At 51.2% G+C, this 18789-nt stretch overlaps 1 protein-coding gene across 7 annotated transcripts in view; it reads right to left on the reverse strand.

Annotated features, from left to right (window-relative positions):
- LOC128331718 (NACHT, LRR and PYD domains-containing protein 1b allele 5-like) overlaps nt 1-18789 on the reverse strand; it is a 67246-nt gene that overhangs the window by 39695 nt on the left and 8762 nt on the right. For 4 of the 7 annotated variants that reach the window (XR_008310410.1, XM_053265487.1, XM_053265489.1 and 1 more), the window contains exons 3-8: nt 17966-18001; nt 14056-14346; nt 11505-11795; nt 10423-10704; nt 9032-9070; nt 7399-7569 (exon numbers count right to left, since the gene is read on the reverse strand). Coding sequence is in view for 6 of the 7 variants with exons in the window: in XM_053265487.1 (XP_053121462.1) it covers nt 7399-7569; nt 9032-9070; nt 10423-10704; nt 11505-11795; nt 14056-14346; nt 17966-18001 (1110 nt within the window). In the remaining variant the exon portion in view is untranslated. Of the gene's footprint in view, nt 1-7398; nt 7570-9031; nt 9071-10422; nt 10705-11504; nt 11796-14055; nt 14347-17965; nt 18002-18118; nt 18215-18789 lie in introns of those variants that run through there. The other 3 variants (XM_053265490.1, XM_053265491.1, XM_053265488.1) reach the window with 3 other exon arrangements.

Genomic DNA, 18789 nt, shown 5'->3' on the forward strand with positions numbered 1-18789 from the left:
GGGGGGGCTTTTAAGCCCCGCTGCTCTGGCCCCGCTGCTCTAGAGAGCCGGGGGCCCATTAGCAGGCGTACCGCCTTGGGAGGGCATTGCAGCCAGGGCGCGTAGGCCCAGTTATCCGGGGGCCCGCTAACAGGGGCCTCGCCGGGGGAAGGGCTTTGCCGCAGCTGGGGCTTTTAAGCCTCACCGTCGTTTGGTGGTAGGCCCAGGGGCCGCAAGGGGCTGCGAATAAGCGCAGGACTTCCTTTGCCCACCCAGGACTTCAGTTCTGGGTGCGGGCGGCTGGGCGCGGGCAGCAGGGTGCACGGCCACCATGGGCCCAAGGAAGGCCCCAGCTAAAAAGGGCGGGAAGGCCCTGGCAAAGAAAGGCGGGAACCCCGTGCTGCTGGCCAAGAGGCCCAATGTCCCCGAGGAGTCTTCAGATGAAGAGGGCGACCTCGAGCTGGGGGCCATCAGGGTGCTTATCGTGCGACTCCAGGCCCTCGAAAAGCAGCGGGCCACCCCAAGGGGGGACGAGTCAGGTGGGGGGGCCTTCGGGGGTGCCCTCACATACACAAAAGGTATCCAGGGCAGACAAGAAGGCCAAACTGATGCAAGGTTTTGCCGAACGTTTGGCAGCGCTGGAGGCGGCGGCTGAACCATCCCCGGTGGAAGCGGTCGGGAGCAGGCCACACCAGGCGGAACCAGAGCCAGGCAATGGAGGTGACGACCGCGGGAACGACAGGTGTGATGCTGGTGAATCCCCGCAAGGGGCATGGCCTTGGGGCTTGCCTTACAATGCCCCCTATGGGCCATACGGTTGGTACCCCAGGCCTGTTAACTGGGCATCTCTGCACGCCACCTGTAATCAGGTCTGGCGGGGGCGGGGGTTGGCCCTGGCCTCCCACGGGGCGGTGGTGCAGATGGGCACTGCCTGGCACACCGGGGACGGGCCAGTCCCTTTGGGAGACCACCTCTTGCCGGCGGTCAAAGAGCGGATTTGGAAGGGTGAGTGCATGGATATATTCCAGTTGCTATTCAAAGAACCCGAGCCAGTTGACAGGGACGGGACCCAGGGGAAAGATAAGGAGAGGACTAGGAGGAAGCCCATTGAACATAATTGGGCTAATTGGGTCTCTGGGTACACAGTCTACATGAGGGTGATAATGCAAAAGTATCCCGAGAGGGGCCCCGCGCTCGTTAAGTATTTTGATATCATCCACAGGGCCTTTATGGACTTTGCAGGTAATGCCTGGGAGCACTACGACCAGGCGTTATGGGAGCGTGCCTCCAATAATGCGGGGATCTCATGGGAAAGGCAGCACCCCAAGCTATGGCTCCAGATCATGACACCCGCTAGGCCTTTGGTCGGCGAGTGTTCTGACAGCGGGCACCTCATTTCCAAGACCCCGGCAGCATCAGCAGCCTCTGCTGCGGGCACCCAGGGGGTTAAAAGTCCCCTGGTATGCTGGGAGTTTAATAAGAATGGAAAATGTGCGCGCTCCCCGTGCAAGTACCGGCATGACTGTGGCTTCTGCTGGCCTCTACTGCCAGAGGACCAAAGCCCTCAGGGGCAGGGGGGGCTACCAAAGCCCTGGAGGGGGAAGGGGCCCGGCAGCTGCCAATGGGGCTGGTGCTGGAAAAGGGCCCCAGCCCAATTAAAATCCCGATGCTCCGGAGGCTGCTGCGCAATTACCCCGATAGGGAACGCGCATGCTACATAAGGGACGGTTTTGCGGAGGGCTTTAGAATACCATGCCACTCCAGGCGGGTCCATAGCTTTGCCCACAACTTAAAATCTGTTGAGGGAATGGAACATATAGTGGCTAGGAAGATTGCCAAGGAAGTGACGCTAGGGAGGGTGCTGGGCCCCTTCGCCATGCTTCTGCTGCCAACCTTGTGGGTATCCCCGTTAGGCATGGTCCCAAAGAAGGTGCCAGGTGAGTACAGGCTTATACACCACCTGTCCTACCCGAGGGGCAGCTCAGTCAACGACAGCATACCGGCCGAGCTTTGCTCGGTTTGATACACATCCTTTGATGAGGCAGTGGCCATGATCAGGGGTTGCGGGCCGCGGGCCCTTATGGCGAAGTGTGATATTGAATCCGCCTTCTGCCTGCTGCCCGTGCACCCTGATGACTTTGATCTGCTGGGCTTTGCATTTGATGGGGGGTTCTACATTGATAGAGCTCTCCCCATGGGATGCTCGGTCTCCTGTGCGGCCTTTGAAGCCTTCAGCACTATGCTAGAGTGGGCGTTGCGCCGGGCGGCGCAGCTCAGTTCCTCCGCTCATTACTTAGATGACTTTATTTTCGGAGGGAGGGCAGGATCTGGCCAATGCCAGCACCTGCTGCACACATTCAGAGCTCTCTGTAGCGACTTGGGGGTGCTCCTGGAGAGGCAAGACCGAGGGGCCGACCACGAAGCTCACATTCTTGGGGATAGAGCTGGACATGGTAGGGCAGCTATCACGCCTGCCCGAGGACAAACTCCGTACCTTGAGGGAACTGCTCAGGGAATGTAAGGGGGCCAGGAAGGTTACGTTACGCCAGTTGCAGTCGCTGGTGGGCCACCTTAACTTTGCCTGCAGGGTGGTGGCCCCCGGTGGCCCCTTCCTAAGGCGCCTGTGCGATGCCACAGTAGGGTGCGCTCGGCCCCACTTCCTCATCAGGGTGACAGCTGCCATGAGGCTCTCTCGCTTACCTTCCTGGATTCCTTCAATGGGGTGTCATTCTGGCGGTCCTCCCAGCTTCTCAAAGCTGACTTCCAGGTGCAGTCCAACGCCGCGGGCGGCCTCAGCTTTGGCCTGTGTCTGCAAGGGCGCTGGCGTGCAGAACACTGGCCAAGCGGGTGGTCTGAACAGGGAATCACAAGGGACCTCACGTTCCTGGAGCTCATCCCCATAGTGGTGGTGGCGCACATCTGGGTGGTTTTTCAAGGACTCAGTGGTGTGGTTCTGGTGTGACAACCTGGCCGTGGTCCAGATCATTAACAATCAAACCTCTAAGTCGCAGCAGGTGATGGGGTTGGTTCGGGCCCTGGTTTTGACCTGCCTGCGCCATAACACGCTCTTCACTGTCCAGCATGTTCCTGGAGTGCAGAACGAAGTGGCAGACGCCCTGTCTCGCTTCCAGATGCAGCGCTTCCGGAGACTGGGCCCTGGAGCCACTGAGCAGCCGAGCAGGTGCCCAAATGGTTATGGAACCTTGGAGTATAAAGGCGTTTAGGGCCATCCAGGCTTCCATAGCGCCCAGGACACGTTTAGCCTATGACAAAAGGGTTAGGGCTTTTCTGCAGTTTAGATCACAGGTAGGACTGGAGCACGTCTGGCCAGCGCCGCCGGAGCAACTTATGCAATATCTGGTGCACCTTCGGGCCAGGGGGCTGGTGGTAGGCACCTTGGCTGGCCACCTGGCCTTCTTTCTAAAGGTGAGGGGACTCCCTGACCATCCGGGGGACTTCAGGGTGCGGCGCATGCTGGAAGGCTGGGCGAGGGAGATGCTCGCGCAGCCCGATCGTCGCAGGCCAGTCACTCCTGAGGCGTTGCAGCAGGCAATGTTACAGCTAGACAAGGTTTGTTCATCCCCTTACGAGGAGGCCCTGTTCCGGGCGGAAGCCCTGGTGGCCTTCTTCGGGGCCTTTAGAGTAGGTGAGATGTTCCCCAGGGGCAGGCATGGCCCGACGGGCAGGGTTCTTCAATTTAGCGACCTAAGCATGGGCGCTTCCCAGGTGGTGCTCCGCCTTCGTTTTTCAAAGACGGACCAGAGGGGCAGGGGCCAGAGGGTAACCCTGCATGCGGCAGACGATCTGGGCTTGTACCCCGTACAGGCACTGGTGGCCTACACGGCGGCCAGGGGAGCTGCCATGGGGTGCCTCTTTGTCCACGCTGACGGGCGCCACGTGACCCAATTCCAATTCTGGGCAGTGATGAGGAGGGCTTTTGTGGCGACTGGGGTGCCCACGCAGAACTTAGCCTCCCATTCCTTTTGCATAGGGGCAGCTTCATTCGCTGCACACATGGGCTACTTGGGCCCGGAAATCCAGTGGCTGGGAAGGTGGCGGTCTGCGGCCTACCGCAGATATGTGCAGTAGGCGAGAGAAGGCGCACCCCCACACATACACCATCTCCCAGCTCCCGCTGAGCTTGCCCCCTCACTGCCATCGCTAGCCTTTGCTGCTTTTCACTCACCATGTCTCTTCTTTTGTGCAGGGCCTCAGTCGTCAGGGCTGCGGGCGGCCAGGCGGTGCGCCAGAGTCCTCATACTGGGTCACTCCGTTTTCTGGGCACACAAGTGGGCGCAGGGCGCCGAACCCGGAACTCAGCTTGGGCTGGGGCGTTGGGCCACAGTGGAGTGGCTTGGTCGGCGGGGCATGCAGACGGCCCAGTTCCTGCCGATGCTGCGCGAATTCCTTGAGGGGAATCCTGCACCGGATGTCCTGCTGCTGCATTTTGGGGGCAATGACCTAGTGAGCCAGTCGGGCATTTCACTTTCAAGGTGGATTTTTCAGGACCTGGCGGTCGTCTTCTCTTGGTGCCAGGGGCTGGTGGTCATTTGGTTTGACATCACCCAGTGGAGAGTTTGGAGGGGTGCGGGTAAGCAAAAGAAGGTGAACAGGGCCAGGCGAGGGGTAAACACGGCTATTGCACACTTCCTCATCTCTGAAGGGGAGGGGGCTGCATTCCGCATGATGACATCAAGTTTTCGCTTCCCCTTTTGTATAGGGGTGACGGGGTACATCTGTCCTCCTTGGGCATGAGGTTCTTTCTGGACGACCTTCGGCTGGGATTGGCTACGATACTGGTAGGCTTGTGGGTGGGCGGGGCGTCAAGCTAGGCTGATGCCCGCCATGGCGGGCACAGTGTGGCGGTGAACTGCTAAAGCAGTGCGGCACCTTAGGTAAGTTTTTTGCTGTAAGGAGGAGGGGCGGATCCCTTGAGGCTTGACAGATCAGGGATGCTGCTTTGCTCCTACCTCTCTGCAAACGACACCCTACCGTATGGCTTGACAGCGTTGGATGGGTGGCATTAATTTGCAGTGACCTGACCTTAGGTCGGCGACGAAGGGCGCCCCCTTCGTGAAGGTGGGCCGCCTGGAGCCAAGGTATCTGCGCCATGGGCTTTTAGGCCGGGGCGGCTACGTGGTGGGCCGACACATCAGGGACCGCACTGCTGCTTGTTGAACGCCAATCCCAGCTGCCGTGACCTGCAGGCACTATTGAAATTTGTTACCCCTAATAAAGTGGCCAATTCCACCAAACGCATTATGTGTCCGTGTCTCCTTGGGTCTGGGTGCAATACACCTTTTCATCTTTGGTATGTTGTGTGTCTGCTAGCTACCATAAAAAATAATAAATATAATCATTGCAAAGTGCACCCATCTTGCCACTGAACACAACGCTCACAATAAACATTAAATACTAATAGGCATAATCATTGTTAAGTGTACAATGCCCTCTGCCTCGAGAAGCAAGAGAGGGTAGCAGGTCCCCCACCTTCCTCCCTCTCGCCATTGCTGCTGGGTGCATGTCTGTTGACCGTGTGGCCCCCTTTCATGCATGTGTGCATGGACATTTTCTGCATCCTTCGTGCCTGACCCATGTCTACACGCGTAATCCCACTCAAGGTGGGGGTATCTCCTGTGGTTACTGTGCCTCAACGGGGCGCAGAGGTGATTTAACCAATTCTGGACACACACGTTCAGACTTTGTCAGTCCACACTCCATCACGGGTAGGGTGTGGTGTCTGGTTTAACTCCCCCTCCCTCCAGCTCAGTGCCTGCTTATTTATGAGGAGCCAACACACCAACAGCAAGAGCACAGAAACAGCGGGTGGGCAGTATAGCGCTTAATCCAAACAGAATCAATTAATAGGACACCCTGTGTGCCACTGTGTGTGTCGACGCACCATTGGGAAAGGAACCGCAAGCAAGTTCCAGAAAGGAAAAGGAGCACGCAGCTCGGTCTGGGGGCACAGTGGGCAAGAAGCGGGATGCAGCCAGCAGCAGGACCAGGATCGATGGCTCCAGAGTGAAATGTGGGTCCAGGACACTACCCCACAAGATAGCCTCTCATTCCCGGCCATCCCCTTTATATGCCACTTCACAAGCCACACACATCCCCAGGGACTGCTCCAGTGGGTGGCATAGGTGTTACAGAGAAAACAGAGGTAGAAACAAAAACAAGGTTTGGGTGGGGTTTTTTTAGGAAGAGAGACTTGAAGGGAAGACTGAAGGGAAACAGAACAGACATAGAACTGAGAAGAATAGGTGGAAAGCCAGAGATAAAGAAAGAAAATGCTGAGAAAAATGTTGGAGCTGTTTGCGATATCTGTGCAGAGGAGCAAGACAGGATTGAAACTGGAAGGGCAGCACGGGGATATGAACAATCATGAGATCCTGTCTCACGAGCAAGTAAGTGTGGGGGTTTTGTGATTATTTAGCAAAGCACCAAGGAAGCTACCACTCCAATCACAGAGTGCAGAGTTTAGTTGCTGCAGTCTATTTAGAGTAAAACAAATGGAGATCACCAGGACCTGATTAACGTAGTAGCAAATGTAGCATTTGCTACAGGCCCCGCGTTTTCAAGGGCCCCGCATGCCTGGCTTTAACTTCTCGTCATCTGCCTGCCCCTTCTTTCCGTTCTCTATTGGTGCTCAACTGTTCGTGCTGACTCTTCTCATTGCCTGCTGCTGCTGCCGCCCATTCTCATCTCCTGTCAGGACCGGAGATGAGAATCGGCAGCAGCACAGCAGCAGGCAGTGAGGAGAGTCCCTCCTGAGTTGGCCTCAAGCATCTGCCACCATCTGATCTCTGATTCTAATTGGCTGCCTGAGCCTCCTTGTTTGCACATGCGTCACTCACTTCTCAGGGCTGCTGGGGCTGTGTGCAGGCAGCCTTCCCGGCGCGCGCATGCGCACCCTCCCCTCCTCAGTCATGCTTGCCTACGACACACTCACACAAGCCTGGCTTGAACGTTGGTCTGCCCCTCTGTGTTTGGTGCTGGCGGCGTGCTGACTCTCCTCATCACCTGGTTGCTGCTGTGTTACCGCTGCCCTCCGCCCCCATTCTCGTCTCCTGCCTCGTCTCCAGTCCAGTCCCAGTCCCTCCCGAGTTGGCCAAGTGATTCTATTAGCTGGCTGCCTGCCTTGCCTTCCCTCTTCGCCCATGTGCTTCTAGTGGCTGGGGCTGATCGGTGCAGGCAGCCCTGGCGCGCACGCTTCCTCCGTCCTCATGCCTGAGACACCGCCTACACACAGCACTGGCACAATCGCTCCTCCCCTCTATATTCAGCGACGCACGAACTGCACGCTTACTTGTGATCACACTCATAGCTGCTCCGTGGGTGTGTGTGCTTCAGCCTCTCTCGCTCTCTCACTCGCAACACCTGTGACCACCAGTGACCAGCACCACATTTTATACTCACGTGTGTGTGTGTACCCATCACTGCCATTCATGCAGGATGTGCTGCTGCTGAACCCACTATCCACCACACTGCTGCTGTATGTGTGTGAAGTGGTGCCGGGGAAAGAGTGTGCTGAATGAGAAGTGGGCTCAGGCTCTCCGCCCTCCAGCTGCTGCCATGACTGTCTCTGTACTGCAGGTTGAACACAAAAGGGGGAGGATGCATGTTTTGCAAAGTTTGTTGGCTGAGTGGGGGCATGGGTGGTTGGTGGTGGGGCTGGGGCACTAGGCAAGATCAAGGGCAGAAATGCAGAGCGCTTGCCACTTATATATTAGTCTTTTCCCCATCTCTCTCTCCCAAACGTATTCATCTTTCTTATAAACACGGAAAGAAACTTAAGTTGCCCAATAGCTGCTCCACGGTGGTGTGGGCGCTTCTCTGAGAGAACGTATCTACCCTCCACTTCTTTGCTCATGCTAAATCTAGAAAATTTAATGTTTAAATTGTAGTTTTCTTACTTTTGACATTTGAAATTGATATCTACATGTAAGTAAGAGTATTACTGAAGTGTCAGACATTTGTTGTATTATCTGACTGTATAGCAAATTTAAAAAATTGAATGACTTTACTATGCAAGTAAATAATTTATGTTTCTATATTTATGTGAATTTTTAAAATGTGGGGCCCCTTCATAACATATGCTACAGGCCCCGCACTAGCTTAATCCGGCCCTGTATGTGTGTGTGTGTGTGTGTGTGTGTGTGTGTGTGACATTCCCCAAGGCTTTGACATTCCCCAAGGCTATGAGCCATTTTTTTGGAGAGGCGGTATATGTATGTGTGTATACACACACACACACACACACACACACACACACACACACACACACACACATATATATATATATATATATATATATATATATATATATATACCGCCTCTCCAAAAAAATGGCTCATAGCCTTGGGGAATGTCAAAGAGACAGGTTGCCAGGCAGCGCCCTCTGATGAAAGTCGGTGTTCTGGAAGTCCACCCAGCAAATACTTTTTTAAAAAAAACAACGACAAGTGTGAACTTTGAAAAGAGCCAAAGTATCAGTAATGGCCCCTCCCCTCCACACATTGCCAGAGAAGTGTTGGGGCATATCTGAAACCTCAATTTATTTTTAAAAGCTGGACATAATTCGGGCTAAGCTAAAATCCACAGGGAAAAACCCAAATTGTGTGTGAAGTTCTCCCCAATAATTCGCACCAATTTCAGCACAAATCTGGCCGATGTGCCAATGCACACTCTCCATTCAGAAGGAGATGCAAACTAAAAGTCCCATCTGAAATAGTTCTGGGAGAGGGCTTGTCTCTTTTGAAGCTAAAGAAAGTTCTATGAACAGGAATCAAGAGCATATTAGTGAGTTGGGGTGGTGGGAGGGGGAGAGTGAAGAACAAGCTGTCATCAAGCCAATGGGCCCCAATGATGTTTGTGTCCCCCTCCCAATTCAATTATAGCTACACCCCTGCTCCTGGGACCTTCTGAATGCAACCTATGGGCCCCACCACTTAGCTAAGGCTCCTCCCCATTTGTCTGCTTTGCTCTTCCGTGAAATAGCAGCTTCTCCATTCTTTAGCATGACTCAAAACACAATTTGTCCACCACTCACCTTGGAAGAATGAAAATTCTTGTTCAGGTGTTGATGCATCTGTGGGAGGCAGAGTGGTGACTTAGGAAGGTGTCTTGCATTGTGAAATAGAACAGAGAACTGTACCTACACTTCCGTTTTCCACAGGATATTTTCCTGGATTTCCTTCTCAACTAGCCGACCCCGCACAGAGCATCTGCGAGTTCTTTGGGGCTGGCAGTTACCTCCCCCCCCCCACTTTCTGCCCCAGTCTCTGCTTCTGGGCCCAGCCACCTCTCCTCCCCACTGCCACTTCTGCCCCCCCACTTTCTTTTCCCCCACCTGGGCCTTGCCTCCATGGCCGGGCCAGGCCTGCCGCCACGGTGACCAATCCTCCTGGGTGTGCTTCAGCCAATCAGGCGCGTCCGCCACCCAGCCAGTCAGCTGGGCGCTGGGACGCACATTCCAAAGCACATACAGAAGAATTTTATATATATAGATAGCTGCCTCTAGGTTGTGGAACTTACTCCCCATGGGAATAGGAGGTCTATCATCCCTAGAGGATTTTACAAGGCTCACAAAAAAACCCCTTAGTTTCACTTTTAATCGTATTCAAATAGTTTTAATGGTTTTTAATCAGTTTTATGTTAATATTGTAAATGGTTTTATTTGGACTATAGACCCAACTGAACCATTTTTGGATGGGTTATTTATAAATGAAATCAGTATATATAGGCTTCACACTAAGACCTGCTTCTCACAAAAGACAACAATACACGGAAAATACTGTTGCTGGGCTCTACCATGTGAAAAGGTGGCTGCTCTGTACTTGCCTTGTTCCTAGTCAGACCACTGACCCACCCCCACCATGCACAGTGTCTATTCTGACAGGCAGCAGCACTCCCAAGGCTTCAGGCAGCTTGGAGCTCCTGGGAACTGGTCCTGGGCATACAACCTTGGTGCTCTACTGGATTCCACCAGCTAGATGTGGCCCACTCTTGAGCACCGTGCATTCACTGTCATGTGTGCACACAAGACACCATCCATCCACCCCCAGGGATGGGGTTTGGGACTTCCCTTTCCTTACCAGTCCTGCTGAGAGCAAGGAGCCTCTGTGCCTGGTCTTTGCAGTTGATGGCTTCCAACACTGACCCTAGGGATCGGGTGAGCGTTCAAAGCAGGGGTGCTTGCATCTTAAGGCACCCTGCACAAGTGACTGCAAGCTGAACAAAGGCGGGCACAGCTCCCTGTGCTCATGTCCCCACCTCAATCTGGCTGACCAATCACCTGGTGTGCTGGTGGCTAAGAGCTCCCATGCCCTGGAATTAGGTGGCATGGAGGCTCCTTGCCTGCTGGCCTGTAGGCAGGCAGATTCACACATAATGTGTATACTGTAATAATCCACCCTAGATATGAGACTTCCCTTTGCTTACCAGTCCTGGTGAGAATGAGGAGACTGTGTGCCTGGTCCTTGCGGTTCATGGCTTCCAGCACTGCAGCAGACACCTCCACAGCGTAATCCTCTCTGTAGTACTTCAAAAGGATGTCACTGAGTTCAAACCAAGGGGCTTTCTGCAGGATCTCTTTGGGGATGCTTTCAAGTTCATCCTTCATTAAGAACTCACTGAGTTTTTCTTTGAACTTTTTCAGACCCCTCCTTCCCAAGTCCCTCATGATGTCCATGAATTTCAGGTTGACAATCTCTCCATATGTTCCTGGTGAAGGATATGAAAATGTGCCCTGAGAGCAGCATACAAGTGTGTTAGCTGTCTCTGGCAGATTCCTGATTACCATCACTGACACTAGGGATGGGGAGAGCATTCAAAGTGACTTATGAGAACCCAAACATGAAGAAGTGGGGATCAGGAAATGTTCCTCTTACCCAGGGCGTAGCCACCATTGTGCGAAAGGGTTCAAAGAACCCAGGCTGCCAATGGCAGGAGCCACAGAAGAATGCCCCGGGGGGCATAGCTCGGGCTCCAGAAGAGCCCCGAAGGAACACACACCCTGCCCTCACCAGAGCTACTGCGAGTCCCGGGCGCTTGCCGATCTGTTTCAGGCAGCGTTTGCTGCCTGAAAGCGTCTATTCCCCTTTCTCTCCTTCTGAGGAGAGATGCAAAGGGGGCGTGGCCTCGAGCTCCGAAGAGGCCCAAGCGAGCCCTCCCCTTTCATTTCAGACAGTGCTTTCTGCCTGAAAGCATCTATTGTCCCTTTCTCTCCCTCTCTGAGGGAGATCTATTGTCCCTTTCTCTCCCTCTCAAACGCTGCCTGAAACAGATCAGCAAGAGCCCGGGACTCACGGTAGCCCAAGCAGGGACAGAAGGCATTTGGGGCACAATGGACATCAGCAGAGGGGCCGTTGGGCGGGGCTGGACCCAGGCCACCACCTGGCTGGCTCCGCGATACATCAAATCCCACATCATATATGATTACCTAATCCTAGAGCATTGAACGCCCCCCACCCATCCACCCCGCCACTGAGCAGGCATGGGGTTTGGGACTTCCCATTTCTTACCAGTCCTGCTGAGAGCAAGGAGCATGTGTGCCTGGTCCTTGCACCTGATGGCTTCCAGCACAGCAGCAGCCACCTCCAGAGCATATTCTTCTCTGTAGTACGCCAACAGGATGTCACTCAGTTGAAACCAACAGGCTTTCTGCAGGATCTCTTTGGGGATGTTTTCAAATCCTTCCTTCACAGAAACTTCACTGAGTTTGGCTTTGAACCTTTTCAGATTCCACCTTCCCAAGTCCTTCAGGATGTGACTGAGGTTATTTTTGACAGTCTCTCTTTGTCTGCTCCATGTTCCTGGTGAAGGATATCAAAAAGTGCCCGAGATCAGCATAAAACAGTATTAGCTGCCTCCTGCAGATTCCTGATTACCATCACTGACACTAGGGATGGGGAGAGCATTCAAAGCAGACAGAGGTGCTTGAATCTGAAGGCTCAATTGGCTACATTGTGTACAGCTCCCCAGGAGCATATCCCCACCTCAGTCTGGCTGAGCCGTTGCCTGTGTTGGCCTGTTGGCTGAGAGCTCCCATGCCCTGGAATTAGCTGTTGTGGAGGCTGCCAACCAGCTTGACTAAAACCAGGCAAATCCTCACACATAAATACTTACACTGTAACCATCCACACCTGTTGTTCCATGAACTATCATAATAGAGATAGGCATGACCGTAAGACTTGCTTTTCACAAAAGAATACAGTGTGGGGAGAATACTATAGTTGGGCTTTAGCATATGAAAAAATAACTGCCCTTTTCTTTACTTATACATTGTCAGGACAAAATCATACCAGGATCTTATACCCCCTCAAATCATTAATCTTACACAGAGTCTTATACAGAGTCAGACCACTGGTCTACCTAGTCCAGCATCTACTCTGACTGGAAGCCGCTCTCCCCAATTCGCAGGCACAGAAAGGTCTCTCCCATCCCACTCCTGCTGCATTGAGCTCCTGGGCAGGGGAGCAGCAAGGTTGGAGTGGAGGACCCTGGGACAAGATAGGGGTGATAGGTCCCTTGCCCCCACTTTCTGCCACTCCCTCATGTCTTTGCTACAGAAGATGTGTAAGGATATGCTGATTAACATAATGCTCTCGGCAAGCTGTTTATCTCACTCCTGTGCAAATGGCATCTCACTCTTCCCAGGGACAACAGGCACCTTCAAAAAAGATACTTGCACATGTGCACTCCACTGGTTCAGAAACAGGTATTTTTTAACACACATTACTGCTGCCTAAATCATGCCTCCTGGAGAGAGCTTGTCCTTTTTGAAGCCAAGGTAAGTCCTATCAACAGGGATCAAGAACATATTAGTGAGTTGGGGCAGTGGGGGTAGGGGAGAGAGAAGAACAAGCTGTCTTCAAGCCAGTGGGCCCCAGGGACGTCTGTGCCCCCTCCCAATTCAATTATAGCTACACCCCTGCTCCTGGGACTTGCACCTGGGACAATCTATGTCCTCTATCACTTAGCTAAGGCTCCTCCCCATTTGCCTGCTGTGCTCTTCTGTGAAATAGCATCTTTTCCATTCTTTAGCATCACTCATAACACAATTTGTCCACTGCTAACTTTGGGAGAACCAAGGTCCTAGTTCAGGTGCTGCTGCATCTGTGTCTCACATTATGAAATGGAAAAGAAATTTCTGCTTACACTTCAGTTCTCTACAGGATAATTTCCTGGATGTTCTCTATTCTCAATAAGCAACGGCACATTTATCCAGCTCCTATAGGACCTGGAGCCCAAGATTCATACCATCCAGGGATTTGGGAGTGTTGTTTTCTCCTCAGAAGCAAGAACCCCCCACCCCGCCCCCCAATTAACAAAGGCAGAAATGTTGAGTACATTGTGAAACTGAATACTGAAATTAGGTAGAAGATGGCCATAACTAAGCAATCACCTGGTGGGTTTGCTGGGTGAGAGGTAACATGTCCTGGCTTAACTGGAGAGGGAGCTGCCTGCTGGGATGGAAAGCAGGCATATAGCCACACATAAATGCTTACATTGCAACCATCTGCACAGCTCCTTTTTCTGCAAGATCCCCACCACTCTTTTTGAGCGTTCGCAGAGAGTCCCTAAATGGGCCGAAAACAGCCCAATCTGTCATTTGGGAGGTAGTCAGGCTCAGGAAAGGAGCTCTTGCCACTGCCTCCACCTCCCCCACCTTGGTCTCCCCTCAAGTGGCCATATGGGCACACAAGACACCATCCATCCACCCACTTGGCAAGTTTGTTCTGCAGAAATTAAGTCCTGAGGAGAGAGTTAAATCTTAAAGAATTAGAACTATTAAAACTGCATGCAGGGAATGAACGAGACATCCCCAAGCGGCAAAAATAGCAACAAAATAGGGACAATGATCACTAGAAAATATTGACTGTCCCAGAAAAATAGGGATCATTGTGGCTTATGAGAACCCCAACCACGAAGAAGAGGGAATCGGGAAATGTTCCTCTTACCTCAAATCCCACATCATATATAATGACCTAATCCTAGAGCATTGAACGTCCCCCCACCCCCGCTGCCACCGCTGCTGAGCAAGTGTGGGGTTTGGGACTTCCCATTCCTTACCAGTCCTGCTGAGAGCAAGAAGCATGTGTGCCTGGTCCTTGCACCTGATGGCTAACAGCACAGCAGCAGCCACCTCCAGAGCGTAATCTTCTCTATAGTACTTCAACAGGATGTCACTCAGTTGAAACCAACGGGCTTTCTGCAGGATCTTTTTGGGAATGTTTTCAAATCCTTCCTTCACTGAAATTTCACTGAGTTTGGCTTTGAATTTTTTCAGATTCCACCTTCCCAAGTCCATCAGGATGTGCATGAGGTTAATTTTGACAATCTCTCTTTGTCTGCTCCATGTTCCTGGTGGAGTATATAAAAAAGGATATATCTGCCTCCTGCCTGACTACCATCACTGACACTAGGAATGGGGTGAACATTCAAAGCAGGGTGCTTGAATCTGAAAGGCACCCCTGCTCAAGTGACTGCAAACTGATGATAGTGGGCACAGTTCCCCATGAGCATGTCCCCACCTCAATCTAGCTTAACAATCACCTGTTTTCCTGGTGGCCGAGAACCCCCATGCCTTGGAATAAGGTAGCATGGAGGCTGCCTGTCTGCTGGATTACATCCAGGCAGATCTGCACATAATGTTTAAACTGCAACCATCCACACCAGTTCTTCTTTGAACTACCATTATAGAGACAGACATCTCACTAAGAAGATCTGCTTTTCATAAAAGAATACCATGTCGGAAGAAAACTATTGTTGGCCTGTACCATATGAAAAAATAACTGCTCAATTCTTTACTTATACAGCATGAGGACAAAAACATACCAGGATCTACATATCCCCAAATTATTAATCTTACACAGAGTCTTATACAGAGTCAGACCACTGGTCTACCTAGTCCAGCATCTACTCTTACTGGCAGCAGCTCTCCCCAGTAAAGAAAGGCCTTTCCCTTCCCACCCCTGCTGTATGGAGCTCCTGGGCAGGGGAGCAGCAAGGTTGGAGTGGACCCTGAGACAAAATAGGGAAGAGAGTCCCCCTGCCCCAAATTTCTGCCCCTCCCTCTTGTCTTTGCTACAGAAGGTGTGTAAAGACAGGATGATCAACAAAACATTCTCGGCAAGCCCTTTCTCTCACACCTGTGCTAATGGTATCTCACGCTCCCCATGGATAGCAGTCACTTTCATAAACATTTGTACACATGCAATCAATATGTATTTTTTGTTGGGAATTCTCTCTGGTAAGAGATACCCTTCTATTACAGCAGAGTGCACAGAGGCAAAACACAGTGGGGTCTGCCCAGGCACGCGTGTCTGCTAAGAGCCAAAAGAAACTTGGAGTCAGTTCATAGTTTCAAATCAATATCAGGAGTCTTTATTGGAGAACTCCATTCTAGATAGTAAAGTGGAGAGATAGGATCTCCAATCTATCTAGCTAGCTGGATGCAGAGAGATGCTGTCTGCATCTCTCTCTGTGCACACATGGTGCAGAGAGAGGCAAGCATGTGTGATAGGGAGAAGAGAGAAGGAAGAAGAGAGGGAGGGAGGGAGGGAAGCAGGCAGGAAATCCCTGAGAGTAGCAATCTACATATCAAAGGGATAGTGTCAGAGCGGTAGAGAGGAGGAATGACCAATGTCTTGACCCCTCTAGCCCTCTGACTCACTAGTCTGTCCTCCTCTGTCATTGAGGAATGAGACAGCGCAGAGTCCTTCACGTCCAACATTTTTAACACGTATACCTACTGCCTAAATTATACCTCCTGGAGAGGGCTTGTCTTTGTTGGAGATGAACTTCCAGTGCATCGACCTTTTGCACCATCCTAATGACCACTAGGGGCATTGGGGATAGAGACAGTGAGTCAGGGTCTCCCTATCTGTCCCTACTCTATGACCCCTGAACTGACTCTGCAGCACTTCCTGTGCTGAGTCACAATCCTTCCTTTCCTCCTAGAGAGCAGATGGAAACATCTCTCTCTCTCCTTACCTATCCACTATGTAGTCCTTTAGATTAGAGATAGGTCTTTCCTATCTAAGTGTATTTAACCAATAAATATTTAGTGTTTAGTCATACAAGGATCTCCATGTGTTTTCTCTAAATAGCTGCAATATCCGAACCATCCTCTGCTACCTACTCTGTAACTGGAGTGTGTGCTCATTCCTTAGTGCTCTGCTGTTTTACCTACTGTGGGTAAAAATCAACAACCTCTAACAGTCTTTTTTGAAGCTAAGGTACTGTAAGATCATCACAAGAAATGGTGGACAGCAGATATGTAATCAGTAATGAGCTACAAAAAATAATTGAAGTTTGTCTTCATTAAATCACTCACCTTAAGTGGCACAGCAAGGAAATGCTTGACTAACAAGCAGGAGCTTGCCAGTTCAAATCCCTGCTGGTATGTTCCCCAGCCTATGGGAAGCACCTGTATTGGGCAGCAGCAATATAGGAAGATGCTGAAAGGCATCATCTCATACTGCGCGGGAGGCAATGGTCAACCCCTCCGGTATTCTGCCAAAGAAAATCACAGGACTCTGTGGTCACCAGGAGTCGAAATCGACTTGATGGCACACTTTACTTTTACCCTATTTTACTCATATCTTGCTTCAGAAATATAACACACACAAAAATGTATCAAATTCACCGTAGGGAGACAGAGTCCTATGAACAGGAATCAAGAGCATATTAGTGAATTGGGGCATGGGGAGGGGGAGAGTGAAGAACAAGCTGTCATTCAACTAGTGGGCCCCAAGGACATTTACATACACACACACATTCAATTATAGCTACACGCTTGGTCCTGGGACTTGCACCTAGGACCGTCTGCATGCAACTGATGTGCTCCACCACTTAGCTAAGCCTCCTACCCATTTGCCTGCTGTGCTCTTCTGTGAAATAGCATTTCACAGAATGGGCATACAAATGGCCAGTACGCACATGTGGTGGTGCAAAATGCCCGTAAATGGGCCTAACTGGCTCTAAAAAAAATGGGGGGGGGATTAGAGACCCCCCCCATGACCACATCTGTGCACACCCCAATGCTCAGAAGAAGACATTTCAGCAGGTACAGCTTATGACAAGGGTGGGTGGAGCTTCATGTATGGCAATTTCTTCTCCTGTGCGTCTCTTAAAGGTAAGGAGACACCTCCTCTTTTCCATAAGGCAGCCCCACTTTTATTAATGCAGTTTTATGTATGACGTATGATTTACCTTTAAAATCATCTTGTTTTCCTATTGTGGTTGGTAAGTTGTCTGGTCAGCATAATAATGGTTTGCTACAAAGCTCTGGCATAATTTTTTGATCCCAGAAAAGACAATGCTGTGGAAATACTTTTGCTGGGCTGTGATTGATTGATTGACTGATTAAGTGCAGTCAAGTAGGTGTTGACTATTAGCAACCACATAGATAGATTCTTTGTTTTGTCTATCCATGTGGTTTTCTTGGTAAAATACAGGAGTGGTTTACCTCTGTCATTATCACTGAAGTGATCGTCCACCTCTAATACCTTCCTATATCGCTGCTGCCTAATAAAGGTGCCTGCTTGCTGTAGCTGGGCAGCTGGGATGACCTCCGCACTTTGGGTGACCCTACTGGGAGTTTACCTCCAGGCTTACTATGCTCATCCCTCCCAGGAACACCCCACCACCACGATGGGGCAGCATAGCAGGACTTGGGGGGTTGTAGCATAGGAAAATATGGCTATCCTTGCCCTATACTGCATTAGACATTGACTCATTATCTAGCCCAGCATCTACTCTGACTGGCAGCAGTTTCCCCAAAGCCTCAGGAAGCAGAGAAAGGTCTTTCCCATCCCTGCTGCACGGAGCTGCTTCTGGGAACGGAACCTGGGACCTTTTGCATGCAACTTCTGTGCTCTACCACTGACCAAAGGCCCCTTCCGATTGTGCTCTTCTGTGCAATAATATCTTATCTGTTCTTGAGCATCACTCAAAACACAATTGGTAAACCACACACCTTTACCAGACACAAATGTTCCTGGTTTACTTGTACCTGTGGGAGACAGAATAGAGAGTCAGAAGAGAATCTGGCATTGTGAAATGAAGCACAGAATTCTGCCTGCAAATCAGTTTTCCATAAGATGCTTGTGTGTATTATCCCCATTCTCACCTATCAAAGGTACATTTCTCTAGCTCCTGCAAGCTTTCCAGGTTGATTGCTTCCATCCTAGATGTTTCCAAACCATGTTAGCATCCACTCAAGATGTTGTCCTTCTGCTCTGAGAACAGGCTCTGAATAAATGATTTTGCTCGCTCCTCCCCACCCCCGCCAATTCCAAACAAATCAGAGGCCCATGAGCTCATTGTCACAAGCCTAATTTTGTTTTGCCCAGGTTTTGTTTTGAATGGGAGTGAAGGCCACGTGCAGAGTGCTCAACACCAGGTGCTTCTGCTGTCCTGCTGTTCTCAGGAAAAACAGGACGGGGAATAAACAGCACAAAAGGAAGAAAAAGAGACAGCTTGGGGAAAGAAGAGAAACAACTTGGGTGGGACATTGACTGTTGTGTTTGCCTCTGCCTCACCTCCATCACTGGGGTGGCGGCTACTACTACTACTACTACTACTACTACTACTACGAGCAGATTGGGTCGGGGTGTAAGCCTCTTGGTGTGAGCCGAAGGGCGAGAGCCCAAAGGCTTTCAGCCTTTGGGTGAGCAGCCTGGGGCCTTGGATGACCTTCCTTTTTTCCATCAAGAAGCCAGCAAGAGAGTATACTGAGTGAGGCTTGGACCTTTTTTTTTTTTTTTTAATCAAACAAACAGAGGAGCTGTGGTTGGTTGG

This window comes from Hemicordylus capensis, chromosome 6, assembly GCF_027244095.1.
Source record: "Hemicordylus capensis ecotype Gifberg chromosome 6, rHemCap1.1.pri, whole genome shotgun sequence".
Lineage (NCBI taxonomy): Eukaryota > Metazoa > Chordata > Lepidosauria > Squamata > Cordylidae > Hemicordylus > Hemicordylus capensis.